The sequence below is a fragment of the Desarmillaria tabescens genome, assembly GCF_030435595.1.
Source record: "Desarmillaria tabescens strain CCBAS 213 chromosome Unknown EV420scaffold_90, whole genome shotgun sequence".
Taxonomy (NCBI): domain Eukaryota; kingdom Fungi; phylum Basidiomycota; class Agaricomycetes; order Agaricales; family Physalacriaceae; genus Desarmillaria; species Desarmillaria tabescens.
In genome coordinates, this window is record NW_026848389.1 from 53,726 (window position 1) to 70,973 (window position 17,248).

At 47.0% G+C, this 17,248-nt stretch overlaps 4 protein-coding genes across 4 annotated transcripts; all 4 read left to right on the top strand.

The window, feature by feature from the left end:
- Positions 1-467: 467 nt before the first annotated feature.
- Positions 468-907, top strand: EV420DRAFT_1202383 (uncharacterized protein). The gene has a single exon (XM_060466340.1). The coding sequence runs from the start codon at positions 526-528 to the stop codon at positions 817-819; it is 294 nt and encodes a 97-aa protein (XP_060323140.1). The 5' UTR covers positions 468-525; the 3' UTR covers positions 820-907.
- A 1,290-nt stretch (positions 908-2,197) lies between these two features.
- On the top strand, positions 2,198-4,196 carry EV420DRAFT_1279740 (aryl-alcohol-oxidase from pleurotus Eryingii; the record flags this gene model as incomplete). The annotated part of the gene is given in 9 exon segments (XM_060468160.1): positions 2,198-2,408; positions 2,461-2,567; positions 2,629-2,833; positions 2,880-3,062; positions 3,120-3,532; positions 3,584-3,662; positions 3,715-3,875; positions 3,894-4,040; positions 4,095-4,196. 9 exon segments carry the CDS (start codon positions 2,198-2,200, stop codon positions 4,194-4,196), a joined length of 1,608 nt encoding a protein of 535 aa, XP_060323141.1.
- A 1,671-nt stretch (positions 4,197-5,867) lies between these two features.
- Positions 5,868-7,412, top strand: EV420DRAFT_1279783 (Metalloprotease; the record flags this gene model as incomplete). Its single annotated transcript, XM_060468164.1, has 8 exons — positions 5,868-6,134; positions 6,189-6,270; positions 6,408-6,526; positions 6,605-6,867; positions 6,918-6,990; positions 7,054-7,161; positions 7,221-7,322; positions 7,371-7,412. The coding sequence occupies 8 exons, from the start codon at positions 5,868-5,870 to the stop codon at positions 7,410-7,412; spliced, it is 1,056 nt and encodes a 351-aa protein (XP_060323142.1).
- A 4,656-nt stretch (positions 7,413-12,068) lies between these two features.
- EV420DRAFT_1651136 (uncharacterized protein) lies at positions 12,069-13,029 on the top strand (the record flags this gene model as incomplete). Its single annotated transcript, XM_060478519.1, has 6 exons — positions 12,069-12,193; positions 12,267-12,324; positions 12,377-12,457; positions 12,498-12,651; positions 12,706-12,739; positions 12,867-13,029. The coding sequence occupies 6 exons, from the start codon at positions 12,069-12,071 to the stop codon at positions 13,027-13,029; spliced, it is 615 nt and encodes a 204-aa protein (XP_060323143.1).
- Between the last annotated feature and the right edge of the window lie 4,219 nt (positions 13,030-17,248).

Genomic DNA, 17,248 nt, shown 5'->3' on the forward strand with positions numbered 1-17,248 from the left:
ATCTACTAACTACTCGTGCTCAGGTCAAGGCTCTAAATAACTGGCTCATGTCGCTTCAGAATATAGAGAACCCGGACTACTTGTCGATATCCCTCAAACTGGGCAAGTTGCGTGACCCAGATGGAAACTGTGATAATCTTGCAGTGGATATCGGAGTGTACGACGCGGACAACATGCTAGAAGACCAGATCACCAATCACTGGCTCATGGACACAGACAGAATTGAAGGCGCATGATAATTACGATGCTTTCGTTGATTTGGAAGACGACGAGTCCCCTGCCGATGAAGAGGAGGAGGAGGAGGAAGATGAAGATGAAGTAGAGGAGAATGAAAGCGACGAAGACGATGAATCGAAGGGAGAAGAAGAAGGAGACGAAGATATCAACGTCGCTGAGGCGGTACCGGATGACGTTGCAGAGCCTGCGCGGCCGGCCCCATTTATGCAATCGGTTTTTCCTTTCGAGAACAACTCCGTCAAGGGACGCGAGACACGCGGATAGATATCTTTCCATGCCGGCGTCACGATGATGCTTCAATATCGCTCCCACCTCTTTACTAATCTCATCTGTGGCCGCTTTGCGCGATTCATACGCTGGGACCGATCCGGGGCCATCGTCAGCAAGAGGTTCGACTGCACCAAGGAAACGACCCTGATCTTTGAATTTTACAAGCGATTTGCACAGTTAACACCTAGCCAACGAGGGAAAGACAGACTGTTTCTTCCATTGCTGATGACGACCCGGACGCCATACTTGCTCGGGCCAAATTCTGCCTGTACGACACGGATATGTGGCATGGTGAATGGGGGTCTAGGGTGAAGAAAGAGATCAATATTGAGGACCAGAAGCTGTTCCGCATCGACATGACCCTCGACGGGAAAGCTCGGCGATTCGTGGTGTGTGCTCCCAAGTTCGATGACGGCGCATTCTCACCATTTGGGCGATCGACTCGTCGGTCTCTGGCCATCGATTTGGATAGTCCTGATCTTCGTGATCCTGCCAAGCCTCGTGGAGGGTTGCTGTTCATGAAGGATTATTGGCGTGAAGAGTCACCTGAGATTGCGAAAGAATCGGATATCTACCGTCTTTTAGCCCAGCACCAAGTGCCCTATGTCGCTGAGATGGAGGCAGGGGGAGATCTTCCTGACCTGTTTACGATCACACAGGAGACAGGAGCATACCAGAGGGTCGTCGTCGCGTAGACTCTCCGACAACGAGATCTACTGCCTCCCGACCTTGCAGGTTCATCGAATTTTCTTGAAAACCATCGTAAGAGAGATGACGACCTTCGGTAACGTCAAGTACTTGGTGACCTGTATCGCAGATGCCATGGAAGGTATGCCTTATGCTGCCTTTTATTATTCCTCAGAACTGACTATTTTGATTCATCATTTTCTATATAGCTCACCAGGTGGCGTTCGACAGGGCATGCATTGTGCACCGAGATGTCAGTGTCGGAAACATTATGATCACCACAAATTACCGAGGATTCCTCATTGATTGGGATCATTGCGTCATTGTTACTGACGGAGATGGCGACAGACGCATGGGAAGAGTTGTAAGTTTTTGTTATGCAATCTCCGTACCCTTCCTTACTATCATCATTCAGGGCATATGGCAGTTCTTATCTGCTCGGCTTCTGACTTCCCTCGGCACCACAAATACCCTGATAGACGATAGAGAATCATCCCTGTGGGTTCTCCTGAATGTCGCTCTCCACTATACTTGCAACACACTTTCACCCGTTATGTTGCACTAATATCTGGAGGTGTGGTTTGAGGAAGCCGTAACTGAGCCTGGTGGAGATACCGGCGGCCCGAACAAACACAGCGTCTTGATGAATGCATTTTCTCTGCCTTCTTTCGACGTCAACGGTCTCCATCAGCTGCTGCGAGAATTGGTCGACGTCTTCACTGTCCGATATGAGCCAGAACTTAATTCAGATGATGAAGACATGTATGAGTATTTAGCATCATTGTCTCCCCAGATGGCCGCGCGCACCACGAAGGAAAAGTATCTCACAAAGATGGAGAAACTGAACAATCCTACATGGCTTTGCAACACATTGCGCAGACATGCTGACGGTATGAAGGTTCCCTCAAAGGGGAACTATGACTGGCACCACAACGCCTGCTATGGCCAGGACGAGCTCTGGGTGAACTGCAAAAAACGCAAGGCGACGCCGGAGCATCTTGGAATGAAGAGGTTGAAGGGTTTACGCGGCAAGAAGCACAGTTTCCACTACGAAATAGTGGAGGATAGGGAAGAGACCCAAGGAGCATTCTATTGTTCTCGCGTAATAGGATCACCATTAGATTGGAACTTCACCACGACGAAGCAGGATAGCTTGAACGGACGCTCGATAGCATATCCCCGTGGATTCGGTTTGGGTGGAAGTAGTGCTATCAGTACGTCGCCCTGGTCCCGCGAGCTGGAATAGATACATGACTTCGCTCCCAGATGCTATGGCATATACCCGCAATTCGTTCCAAGATTATGATCGTTACGCTCAGATCAGTGGTGACCTGGGATGGCGATGGGATGCTCTGCAGCCATATATTCGCAAGGTCTGTCGTAACTTTCTTTTTGTTTCGAACCTCGTAGCTGATCTTGCAGTTGCTACGTCAGAACGAACACTTCGTTGCTCCTGCTGACCACCATAATACCACCGGCCAGTTCAATGCTTCGGTCCATGGCTTCGATGGGGTCACCTCAGTCTCTCTCCCGGGATATCCGCGACTTGCCGATGGGCGTGTCATCAAGGCGACGACGGAGCTTCCTGTCGAGTTCCCTTTCAACTTGGATTACAATTCGGGGCACCAGCTGGGCATTGGTGAGTTCTTATAGTTGACTGTGAATTCTTGCTAAGTACGACACAGGTTGGGCATCTATGACAATTGGACACGGTACTCGCAGCAGTTCAGAGACGTCGTATCTTGGGCCGACGATCATTGACCGGCCCAATCTGCACATCCTTATCCGCGCCCATGTAACCCGAATTCTCCCATTCAGTAAGGCAAATTTAACATTTGGCGCTGTCGAGTTTACTCAGGATGCTGGCGGTATATGATAATTCCTCTCGTTTGCACTGCGGCCTACTGATGTCAACTTTTCCGTAGTCACCAAACACATTCTGACGCCTCCATCCCTGAAAGAAATCATCCTTTCTGCGGGAGTCATCGGAACACCGCATATACTCCTCCATTCTGGTATAGGCGACAGCAGTGAACTTGCAGATCTAGGAATTCCGTCCACTCTGAACCTCAGCGACGTTGGCAAGGATTTGTCTGACCATGTTAGATGGGATGTTCCGTTCACCATCAACGACACCAAGGCGGTTGAGAACGTATATTTCCGGAACGCCACTTTTCAGCGTGATTCTTTGGTGGAATGGAAATCCAATCGCACGGGTTTTTTGACGACGGGCTTGATAAATCAGCTCGGGTTTCTTCGTGTACCCAATAATGCAGGTGTTTGGACTGAAGAGCCGTGCGCGGGAAATGAGACTGCTCATTACGAACTAGCGTTTGTGGTGCGATGAAATGTTCCATGATTTATATTACAAACTGACTCTTTGCTGTAGAACGGTGTTACTAGTGACCCTCCTCCCGAGACGGGGAACTTCTTTGTGATCGTACCTTCTGTGCTCTGTCCTCGATCACGTACGTCTTAGGCTTTATTACAGCATGTTCTCCTCCATCTGACTTGATACAGGCGGGAGTGTACGCATTAACAGTACAAACCCTCTGGATCCACCGCTCATCAACCCGAATTACTTCTCCCACCCACAAGACCTAGCTATCCTGCACTACGCCATCGAGAGTATAAAGAGGTTTGTCAACTCGAGAGTTTGGGAGGGGTATATCCTTGAGATTGTGACGAACACGACTTAGGGTGATATCAAGGATCGAGCGTCCAGTGCTTATCACCCGGTTGGGACAGCGAGCATGTCTCCCTTTGGTGCGGATTGGGGAGTTGTGAACCCAGATTTGACGTTGAAGGGGGCGGAGGGGGTGAGGGTTGTGGATGCTTCGGTTTTTGTGGGTGTTTTTCTTTGGTTTTCTTTGCCTTTTTTGGTGACATTGCATGTTTAGCCGTTCGTGCCGTCAGGACATGTGCAAGCGCCGGTGTATATTTTTGCGGAGAGGGCGGCGGATATGATTAAAGCGAGTTCAGCATATTTGGGTGGAAGGTAGCTGGTGGCGTAGCATTCTAGGCCGACTATCGATCTCTTTTTACGCCTGTGATAAAAGAGAAAACTTGCGCATTGCGATTCCGCACTAGCCCATTAACAAGAAGTCCATGCAGGATGAGAGTAAATTAACGGTAGGTATACCGGGCCGTAACGTTCCGGCCGTCTGCTTCGTTGTTGGCACTTGTTGGTTTCGATCACACTCTCCGTTCTTACTGTCTGGGTGTTTCCTTGTGCTTCATTCGCTCTTTGCTTTACTGGGACTGAGTTAAGATAAAACAGCTGGGACGAATTGGAGGAGGTCATGGCAAGGCGAGGTGATAAAGGCTCTGCCGCACCGGCATGGAAAATTTCTCCTCTCAGTCGTTCATTGACAGCCGATTGTAGAGAGAATGGTAAGTTCAGTGTCCACCCATTCACTCGAGGCACTACAGGCAGAGAGACATATAGCTCTCTGAATAGCTCTCCAAGGTAATTTTGTTAATTCTTGGTCATCATATTGCTTTCGGGAATGTTGCCTAGCTCACTTGTTCATTCAAGGTGCATCTCCAAGGAATCGCTACAGGGAGCTGTGGTCCTCGAGATATACTAAACTCTGAATGGCTAGCCAAGTTAAATTTTTCCAATCTTCCTGTCACGACGTGTACTTGATTTCTTTTCTTGCAGCTGTATCGGAATGTGAACCAAAGTTGACGTTCAGCACACTCGGATGAGCCAAGCACCGTGCTTCCATACTGCTCCAAATTGTACTTGTGAGTTTTTGGTATTCTCGTGAAACGACCGAGCTTTATAATCAATGGTTCCTGAAAGGTGATAGATAATCCCCGAGGTACAGTATCTTTGTGCTGTAATTAACGTTTTCCTTTATATTTGTAGTTTTTTCTCATGAAACTGGAACGTGATATCATCGGTCGGCATACATGTCCGGCGTCCGCATTGATTCCAGAGGACTTGTGAGTCTTTCTGCCTGGATATTTGAACTAAGCTTCACACAGTCATACCAGACGAATAATTGAAGTTTTATGAATCACTGCATCCACCCCTTGTCCAGAGCTTTTGTGAGGTTTCAATTTCTTTCAAGTCCCGATCATCCACAGGGCATTCTTTCCCACGATAGCGCCGAACTTAGTAAGTTCCTCCCCCCCGTTGAAGTCGCGTGAAGAGTTCCGAAACTCCTGGAGGTGCGGCACTAGCATCAGTGACAATGAGAATTGTCGGTATACCGATAAGCTTGAGGGCTCACCTAGCGCGACATGACTCCCGGTGTTTCCTGTTCTGGCAACCAGACTCCCAGCACTCCCAGTACTAAGGCAAGACGCCTGGACAGCAGTTACATCACAGGTGAGGGCCTCATAATCAAGAAGCTCGAATTATTTGAATTAAACCACTCTTCTTTCTCAAAGGTCACCTTGGATTTTCCTTTACGATAGAAAGGGCGAAAGCGTGAGAGCTATTTCTGGTGCCAAGAACTTGAATGTTGATGGCCTATGGCACAGAGGCCCGGCATTCCCCATTGAAACCACCTCCGGACATCTATCTCTCTTCGCTCTATCACTAACGTCGGTCATGTATGTTTTCCTTTGTCACGATGATTTCATAGAACGATATCAAATGATATTTAAGCAGCAGGAGCACTACTTCAATAACCAGTCAAGTACTCTCTCGACTTCATAGCATGCTCACTTCTTTGATCGTTCTCAGTCTCACCCTATACGGCTTCACCAGTCCTCTCAAGAGAGATGCTAGTCTTAGCGTCTCTCTGTCTGGACCAGCCTCCAATATCACCAGTATCGACGATCTCAAGTTCACGGCAACCGTTTCCAACACTGGCTCAGAGTCAGTGAAGATCTTGAAGTACGGAACAATTCTGGATGACATTCTTCCGACACGCTCTTTCAATGTCACTAAGGATGGAGTGGCTGTTCCTTTCACCGGGATAAAGGTAGTTTTCCACAATCTGATTTCTCTCGGGCACCCGATTTACTTGTTTTTGCAGCTTTCAATTTCTTTGGAAGACATTGATGATTCTGCATTTGCATTCATATCTTCTGGGCAGTCAGTTACTGCTGAACATGATTGTAAGTAGTATGCACCCTGTCCGACAGGGTGCATACTACAAGAGTGCGGATACTTTGTAGAGATCATATAATAAAATTAGCAGATATCAATAGACTCTATTGATATCTGCTAATTTTATTATATGATCTCTACAAAGTATCTGCACTCTTTGACTTTGCTTCAGTTGGTGCTGGTGCATTCACATTCTCACCTGTTACATCGTTCCAGATAATCAGTCCCAAGACTAGACTCACCTCTGGCATAAGTCTTGATCAGGTTTAGGTATCCTCCAGCTCTGTCAATGTGAACATCTCCGGAGACTTGGTGAAACGGAATCTCCCCGTCCTGGATAAGTGTGCAGTTGATATCTGCACTGATAATTCCAAAAAGAGCTTTATCGACGCAAGGTTGGTACAAGCACGATTCATATCTTGCCTGAAGTCCTCTAAAATATGTTTCAGTTATACCGAAGGGAAAACCCTAGCTTCTATTGCGTCTGCTTATATTTCCGCGAATGGTAGCAATTCTCTCTACACCGGTTACTACGGCATTACTCCGACAGCCGAAGTTCTCACGGTGTTTGATAGAGTCGCAAATGAAACATCAAACACAAGGACGTATGTCATTTCCACTGATCATCCTATTCAACTTCTCAAAAATCCCACAGAATGGACTGCACGGATCCATTTGGTGTTTGTAGAGGCAGTACTGTCGCCTATACGGCCATAGCCACTACGAATGTACGTCTTGCACCATCCGCATGTTATAACCGACTAGATCTGATGATTTGTTCGTTTGGCCAGGTGTACTTCTGTGACCGCTTTTTCAGTGAGGTTCCCCAGACCGATCTTCGGGCTGGAAACACTACTGTGGCAGCCCGAAATATTCGAGGTAGTACTGTCCTCCATGAGGTACGTGATAGAACTGTAAATATACGCTGATACACAAGCTTACTGTTTCTATTATTTAGCTCACTCATGCGACCTCCGACACTCTCGACGTCAGCTATGGATGTGCTAACGACCAGAGGCTTCTTGCCACCGAACAGGTTGTCAATGCTGATAATTACGAGGTATGCCGTATGCGGTTTATATGTAATTCTGTCTAATATTGTTGCTAGTGCTTTGCAACTCAAGTTTACTATGATACCAAGTGCAACTAGAAGTGGTGTCACATACAGATGGGGAAATCCCTGAATTGAGCTCGATATTTCGTTCATATACTGTTGTTCATATATGAATGACTCCTTTATATCTATACATATTGTCCAGTCGTTGGCAACACTAGTCAAGTGGGTTAGCCAATAGGATCGACTCAAGACCAAGCGCCTCTAGCTCTCCCTTGGCAGAGCTCCCCGCAAAGGTCCTCTGCGACTTGGCGTCAACCAACACATCGATGACTTGGATATCCTCCATATCGACTACCGGTCATAGCACTAGAGCAGTGTCAGTAATCAACGGCTCTGAGCTGGCAGCATGTTTTCAGACTCATAACTTGTACCTGTACCTACGAGGTTCTTAATTGTAGATCCATTCACCCGTACCCTTCCTCATAATTCATGATACGTCCCGAATACCCAAACACGAGTCTTTCCCATCGGAGTCCCGTGCAGTCATCCTGGATTAGCTGTAGAGGTCTCATCTACACAACGGTTCGACTCCGCCCAATAGTAGTGAGGTACACTGAGGCTTTTTTGGGAGGTTTTGGGGTTTATTCGTCTTTGTATCCATGCTCGTCATAAAGGCCATCGAGCCATAAATTGGAACAAGACAAGATACGATTTTTCTCTGCCAATAAATTGAGGTGAGTCGACGTAACAGGATCAGCGTCGAGCAGATTGAGATCGGTCATGTCACGATTATATCGAAGACGGTGGTTAGAGCTGAAAGACTTTTGGGCTTTATGCCTCCGAAACTTTGAATTTTGAATTAACTTGCCTTATGATAGCAGTACAAGATTCAAGAACAAAGGGACTATTCGATTCGAAGCTTGTGCTCTTCCTCACGTTCATCCCTCCTCATTATCTCATGCCGACATGGATCAAGGGCATACTGGTACACATCGGCGGTTCGATTCCGTAGGTCAGCTCTGATTAGAGATAGGTCGTGATGGCTATCACCTTTTTTGCAAGTATTTATCTCTCTATGCAAATATTATAAATACAGGGTTAGTAGCTCCAATGGCAAGGCATCATAGACGATCGGGCAAATCGTCTGAGAAACGCAAGTGGTTCGAGTCCACTGTGCTCGTTCATGGACACGCTGTATAGATTTTTGTGCATGCCACGGCCACTGCACTCGCAGTCGTGTGGGTATAAATTTGGGTAGGGAATAGGAAATGCTCTCCCTTCGTCACCTTGATAACGCATATGCCATTCGACATCCTCCGCTCTGGAGTCTGAGCTCTCACGCCGAAGTAGATCAAGGGCACAATGGCGCAGGGGTTGCTCATGGATCGATTCCGTGGGTCAGCTCATATTGCTGATATTATCTTTTCTCGGTTTTGTAGATGGTATGTCTATTATAATTGTGCGATACTGGTTTACCAATGATTACAGTGTACTACATCAGGGTCTAAAGCTTCGGTTCGAGTCCGGGGGATGGCACTACATGAGGGTTAGTCATGTCTTTAGACGAAGTAAATGACGTACATCCTTCTGATCGCCACAATGTCGTCGGCTGTTAAAATTCATCTGCGACGCCATGGTGCCATGGTGATAAACTGCACCAAGTATATGTCTTGCCCAGTCGAAAAGGTATGGTTCATAACGGAGTTCTCTGTTCTCGATTCGTCCATACAAAGTTATGTTGCAACATTTACATGGGAGATGGTCCAAGGATATAGATGTCGTCGGCCAATGACCATGTCGATGAGCTTCGCCATGCTCTACATGAGACTTTAGATGAGCGGTGCGTTCCTCGAAGGTAAATAACATGACATGCATTCCACCAATGGCCAACTCTCTCGTCTTCCCTACGAGTTCGATGCCATCGTTCACAGCGCCGCACAACCATAACGAGAGCTCCCAAAGTGATGTTTCCGCCGAGTAGCACAAGGACATAGGGGCCTTCACCTTCGGAATGTCAGTGGCCGAGAGACACTGTTGAGCGGGTCCGCGCTAGATTGTAGTGACATTTGTGAATTCAATGACGTGAACGGTCTGAAGCCTTGTGTTAGACAACGAAACGCCTTGGGAATCGGATCTACCTCGCAGTAGAGTACCATCATCCTGAAGCCAACATCGAGCTGCCGTACAGCAATAGTCGTAACGACATCGACGAGGTTGGTTATGCGGCATTGGGATTCTGTGAGGCTGGGAATTGCGGCTTTATTTGACAGTGAGCTATAGCGTGACAAGGAAGAAAGTGCATACCCCTGACTGACTCTTTCACAGCTTCGATTTCTGAGTTACGGCTTTCTCTAAAACCCAGGGACGATGATACCAACGCGCGCGCCAAAGTCCGAACTTGCACAGAGGCCATCTGTCAAGAAAGCCCGGTCTCTCAGAACAGTCAAACGCACAGGGCGCAGATACGCACCATCTTTAGCTAGTAGCGCGCGCTCGAGATACTAGACGCAGCTATGACAAGCCCTCTCCGCCGAAGTCGCAGCTATCAAACACAGAGCGACAGACCATTAGGACCAGTTACTCAAAACAGAGAAAAAAGTATGACTTTGTGCGTCTGAAGTTTCGGCAGCAGAAGAAGGCAGTATCAAGAACGGGCATAACGAGCATGATAGTCGAGAAAAGAGCAAGAGAGCCGTGACTGTGACTGTGACTCAACAAGCCTGTTCCGGTCCGAGGCCCCGGCCTCAGTTTTGAACTTGAACCACATATTCATCCATGCATTCCTCAGCTGCCTTCGGTCTCCTCTCGCGGGTTCTCTTGCAAACACCTTCCATCGAAAGGAGTATTAATATCAAGCTGAAGAAGACATCAGGGTGCCTACGCTCAAAGGTGCCTTGTCGCACTTGAAATTCTTCAAAATATCGGTGCCCATTTTTGCGTACGAAGTGATGTAATATGTGGTGTTGAATACATTGTCTATGCAGTGAGTTGCAATGACCCATGTTGCAACTTTTCTCATGTTCTTCATCGTACAAAACTAGCGCTTCTCCCCTAACAAAATGGACGTCTCTGAGGATATTATAACTGTTCTAATATCCAAATTTCCGAAATGAGTATTAATATACAAGGTGAATATACTGGAACTCATTCATTATGATCTAGCAAGGGCTATCATTATGAAGATAGGGTAAATTCTGTGCTACCTGTCTTCCAATAAGATAGCTCATCAATTCATTTCTACTGGTCCAGCTGAAGGAACGGCCGGCATGTGATGTTCATCTCCGTCTATCGCTCGATTAATTCTTGGTGCGTCCGTCTTAAGTTTCTTGACCTAGCAATTCTCATATAATGCACTCCAGGTCATGTCGGATCTCTCGCACTTCCTTCCCTTACCTCTGCCGGAAGCCTTATAATGATACGACCGTCAAACCTTCACTATACCTAAACTGCGACAGCCGTTCGATCATCTTGGGAACCCAGTTCTACCTACCTTCAAATGTTCAACATCCGTCAGTCTTTTCCACAATTGGGCGACGTCCTCTCTGCTAACATCGCAGCAGTCCACTTCATTCAGACACCAGACTCTGTACAAGTTCCCGGTATCAGCATCTGTTAGAGGTACCTACCACTTGTCGGAAGCAGCAACAGGTGTTCAAGTTGACGGTCGGTAATATTTATTTCTATGTGAACGCTCATATCTCATTCCTTGGTAGAACGTCATGACGGGCGACTGGTTTTGCCTTCGATGTTGTAATCGGCTGAGAAGATGATGCCTGCGCGCTGTGAGTACAACGATACAACCTCCTTCACAGTCATTAACCATCCACAGAATTTAGGACAACATATATGCGACCTTATGCAGCGGAATGTGCATGAGATTTGCGCAACAACTACGATGCCTGGTTTCTTCGATTCGTACCATTGTGGCATTAGTCAAGGATGTCTCTCGTCCGGTTCTTTTTCTTCTTTGGCCTGACGCCGTAGCTAGGCTATGGGTATCTACGGCACCTCAACGCTTTATCAAGGCGACACGAACGTCACCCTACCTCATCTTCTTCGCAATGTACAATCAGTATTTCTGATATTATACGGGGACTCCTAATGTGTCGGCGGAGACGACCATGACTTCCACTAGCGTATGTCTATTTCCTTGCCTTGCATACGATATCCTTATATATGGATTTGATTTTGCTGTTGATCTTCCTAGACAGGAAGATCAAGCTTCTCTAGTAAATACTCCAAATGTAGCGCAAATGGAACAACGCCCGTCTTGGATTACCGGCTGTAGGCTGTGACATCTGCCTGAGCGGTAAGTACATCAAAAACAAGAACATCGAGCATCAAGCTGACGGTGATCACTATTAGAGCCGCACAAGGCCTCCTGATACAATTTCGAATGCGGCGTTCGCCTCGCGATTCATTCCTTTGGGTCTCGCAAGTGAATGAAGCTGCTGTGATCTGTATACGGCGACTCGACATCTCGAACTGTCGAGCACTGAAGGGTGAGGTGGCGGTGGCAATCGTTTTCACAAGCTCCTACACTGACATGGAAGTTCACAGCCTCATTGCGGGCTTCTTGCATCAGTTCGAGCTTCGAACATCATAAACATCACCTTCATAGCGCGAAGGATGGTTGCAAGTGGTCCAGCACTCCCACCTTCCTTGCATCAGGAAGGGAACGTGTCTTTCCCTTGCCAACCAGAAGTATCGATGAATGCCAGCAATGCTAAACTTGAAACCCGTTCCAGAATGGAAGAAACGGATACCGCTCCCTTCTCATCCGCTGACAACGACTTCGAGAAGATCTTTCAAGTGATGAGGGAACCGTCATCACTCGAAGAACTCATCGCTGTGGACCGTTTCGGTGAGAACAGGTATGTTTACCATTCCTATCGAACCAGGACAGTGAGCCGATGCTGGTTCACTTCACTGCCAGCTAGATTTCAGGATCGTACCTAGTTGCATGTTCATTCACACCCTCAATTTCCTCGCGCGCGCCAATATCGTACGCCGATCTGATGATGTTTGATCGCTTTCTTAATTAAATTATCTGTCAGGGAAATGCGAAAATCCTCAGTGCCGACAACGGTGACTCATTGTTGCAAGTCCTCGACATGACAAGCGAGCAGTTTTCCACTGTGCTGACAGTGTTTTTTTATTTCTTACGCGCTGTTTGAGACCCCGTCAAATTACATGCTCAAGCATTTTTCTCCTCCGCATTGGTTCGCGTTCCTCATGGTCTGGTGGGGCGGAACGGATATGATTATCTCATGCGTCAAGAGCTATAGCGCACGGATGGGTCTCTGCTTTTTGCTAGAGGCGTTTGAGGCCGGTATGCTATGTTATACAGTTTCAGTAAAATTTAAATGTCTAATCACCGTCACAGGGTTCTCTCCTGGAATAATCTACTTCCTTACCTTGTCAGTTCTATTTTTGTGTTTCAGAACACTGCCTACCAACTATCTATTTTCAACAGCTGGTACCGACCTCAAGAGCGTGCATTTCGCCTTTCTCTCATCGCCGCGTGTACCTCACTTGCTGACGCAGTATCGCTTATGGTGTTGGTCTCATCAACGGCCCCAAAGGCTTGGAAGCGTGGCAGTGGTTATTCATCATCGAGAGCTCTCTATCACGTACTCTGGCGGTTGCAACGTACTTCTTCTTTCCGGCGTATCCGGTGACAGCGACACGGCTATCTGTGAAAGAATGAGAACTCGCCGTCAAGCGCCTCAGAGGCGAAGCATCTTTGGGCCATACCAGAATTACATGGGTGCCGACCAAGGACACGCTGATGGACTGGAGGCTGTACCTCCATTATCTCGCCTTCATCACCGTCTGCGTGCCATTTTTGGGTATCTAGTATTTCGCCCCAACTGTCGTGAATGGACTTGGATACGAAGGACTATGTGCCCAGCTGTTAACCATACTACCCGTCGCCGAAGGCTTTGTCAGGACCGTCACCTGTTCGGTCTTTGTAGATCGATATGAAATGTGGTCTATATCTGTATGTATTCCTATGGTTGTTTCAGGTGTCGTCTTCCTAATCAGAGTGCTTTTGATTTCGAGTCATCTTCTTGTCAGTTCGAGTGATTGACATTGTCACATATCAGGCGCACTTCCACCTATGGCGTGCAAAGCATCTTATCCCATGCTGTGTCTCAACACGACATTTTCCAACATCTTTTATCCGTCTCTCATAACATGACTGTCTGCCAATCTTCTCAATATGGAGGCGACGACGCTTATTATACTTCTGATGGTAACTATCGGGAAAACTGCACAGACCATCTATGATTTTGCTTCTAAAGGCTGTGCTATTTTTCTCGTTCGCTGAATCTAATACTAAGTCTCTATTTTTACAAAGTGAGGAGAGCGTCCGGATACCATACCGGTCAGTTCACGAATGGTGCATTCACTCTGGCGGGAACGCTTGTCATCCTCGTCCTCCGCGAGTTTACTGGAAGGCGAAACCGTAAGATGACACCGGGAAGTCAGTCATGGCGTGTGTAATGTGTTTCGGCTTGTGGGTCCGTATAGAAGTTTGGAGAACTGTTTGCGTCCGGTGAACGGACTGCTTCGGTATAACAGAACTACTTGTACAAATAGTTAGCCCCCATTTCCTTTACCAAGTTTCGTGCTATCAATCGAATCCCTTCTTTGTCAGCGAATCAATGAATACCGTCTGTGCTCTATCGACTAAAGACTGCTATGTTCCGAAGACACGCTCCTGATGTAGATGATGGGAGTTAAGGCGATAGCGAGTAGCAGCGTCGCAAAGCGTTCATTTTTGTCCTTTTACTATACCGCCAGCCGTCATGATTAAAAGACACATCGTAACGGTCGCTCCAATCAACATATGCTCAATGTGTTGAAGTAGGACGGACAAGACTGACACAAGAAATGTAGAGGTAGACGTATAAGGCATGAGGTCTTGCAGCGGCCCGCGACCCTCCCCTTCTTCGAACCTCGGATCTTCATCAATCTCCGCAATGAGCCAGTTTGGTTCGTGTAACAAAGGTAGAACGTCCAGAGGAAGGGGTTGGAGCATCTATCAACGGAATACATGAATATGCTTTACACCACTCGCAAAAGTGATAGATGGACCTTGCAGATGTTGTTAAGCTCCGAAAATAACAGCCTTTCTCTTCGAGAAAGACAACTCTTCCCAGAGATTTCTTCCTTCTGCATGGAGTTTCTCGATTATCAAAGGTCTGGACCGGCTCTGACGACGCCCAATCATCCTACAGCATTCCCAAAGGAGCACCGCTATTGACGAAATCATCCAACCGGAACTCTAGGCATCAGATCACGAAGATTCAAAAGATTGTGGGATCCGTATGGAATTGAATCTGATTGAACCACTGTCCGATCAGTGATGTCTTTCTTCTATTAAGGAGTGGACACCGTGTGTACCCGGTATGGTATCAACATTTCCCTGGACGCCAGAATCGCCGAAGATGAGTCTTAGTTTGTTCAAAGGATTTAGGAGTACTGACAATTCATCAATGGAATGACGAATTGGTCTAAAGTATCGATGGTGAGTTGAACCAGTCGAATAAGTAGATCTCGGTTTCGAATCAGTTGACCGAATCAGAGAACCTTCCGAGTTATAGCTTGATTGTAGCATCAGTCATAGTTCCCACTTTTGGTTACGGTACTGTTGGCGCCAGCACGCGATGGGTCAAAATGCCAGGTAACACTGCTAATCTTCTCCTGTTTCTTCCAATAATGACCAACACAATGGTTTTCTGCGTTACCTCGTACTTACAAAACCTTGAATGCTTCCTCTGCGGTAGGTGTACTTTAGTATCAGAAAATGAATCGTCCGCCTACTCTTTGGACAACTGATGGAAACCGTGGAGCCAGCGCAGGCATTCTATAATAATACTTCAAAACGTGCTTGTAAACCATCCAGTTCTAACTATGACGTCTCTAAACCTCATCCTTAATTTGCTTCTAAATCACCTAGTGACATTTTTATGGGCGGAGTGGCCGAGTGCCAGGTTCAATATCGAACGTGATTGTTGAAATGAAAAAGGATCTCCTTAACGTCTTTCTCTCTCCTAATATTTTCCCCGGCACAGCCTTACGGCCCTTACCATATCCCCGTAACATACAGGTTAAACCTCTCGCAAAGCAAATGTGGTGCCGGAGTAGCCGGCTGCGATGGGAGAGACGATAGGTCATTACTCCGTTGGCTGTGCGAATACTCTGCGGAACCCTTGTATCTTCGGAGTAGTCAAATCCCCTGCTGACAGAATTGATCACAGCGTGTAAAGTATTCAAAACGTCTACACCTGAGAGTCCTAAAGAGTTCAGGGAGGTATCGGAGCACCATAAACGTAATGGTGTGACTGAATATTTACCCCGCATCTTGCGTCCCTCGATGAAATTATTTTCGGATGGATATCTAGGTTCAACCTTTTCGTCAATTTCTATTTCGTCATCCGTGTATCCTTCTGGGACAAATGTTAGCTTCATTTACCTCCTCATCTGCTGCTGTTCTTCGTCATTCTTCAACCCCGCGGACTCCACGTCGTCTAGCAATAAAGAAAGGAATCATAACTCTTGCGTTATTTCAGCCCTACCTGTAACAGCACGATCTATGTAAATCGTGGCACATTCTCAACGTTGTCTGCTCCGATGCGGACTGTGAGGCCGCTCAGGTGTAGGTAAAAGGACATCCCGAGCTGGGGTATTGTTGCTGGTACTTGGGCTTAGGTTGGGCAGTTCTGACGGGAAGGGTGATCTGTGTACGACTCATCGGTCAGCCCATGAAAAGCATGAACTCGTGATACATACTGATTGTACAGTGCTGACTTCGAGTCGCCTGTGATAACTACAAGCACGTACCATCATTGGACGACTGTTCACTCTTGTAGTATCGACCTTCGACAAGCAGTAAGTACTCTTTGGCGAACGCTTTTGTGGGGAGGTCAGCAATAAAGAGACCACGCAATTTGAGAGCAGTGTCTCTGGTCTTCGGTGATTTGACTGAGAAGCTCCTCGAGTATCAACGTTATAAGGCAGTGAGGTCGTGGTTTATTTCGTGCGCCAAAGTCAGGGAAGGTATTGGCGAGTAACTCAGCTGAGCCGGATAGTCACTGGAGAAGACCGGATAATTTATTTGGTAGATTTTGCCATGGCAGCAATATAAAAGCAGCAAGCAGCAGTTGTTCTCATTCATTCTCTGGGCGAAAATTATGCGATGAGCCAACGGTGAGCTGTAGCGAAGCAAATGTTAAAGAATAAACAAGGAATATAACACATGTAAGAACTCGCGGTTCACAGGTAAGCACAAAAGAAACTAATGTTCACGGCAATCGCGCTAGCGATGCCCTACTAACTACACAGCTTTTATACTACCAGAATACGTAGAATGTACTAGAATAAATGAGTAATGTATCACTAATAAAATGAGTAAGCATCCCGGGGAATATGGGGAGAACGAGCGAGAATATTCATGCAAGCTCGCTCTTCTAAAAATAGTAATCCATATTCTAACAACACATAACAACAGAGAACAAGCAGTTACAATAGAAACATTGAGCCCATGGATACGACGGCGTACACCTGTATGGAGAGAGGAGTGGAGGATCGGGAAAACCCAAGGAAAAACTTGAACGTCAGCATGCTGTCGGTCCGAGTCAAGCCCGAGTAATATTTATTTGCCAAAAGCCTCCACTCGGACCGGTCTTTCCAAACGGGACGAGCTGGTTCATGATTCTCTCCTGAATTTGTTGCCGGTTACCGGTACCTCCATCTATCTGGTGCCAGTAGGCGGCATCCGTGTGAGCGGGTTATGAGGCGAACGAGGTGTGCAGCATTACTCAATGCTTGTTTGACACTATCATCCTAAAACGCGACTCGGGCAGTTATTCAATTTTCTGTACGGCCCCTTACCCTCGGTGCCGTACGCCATGGTCGCC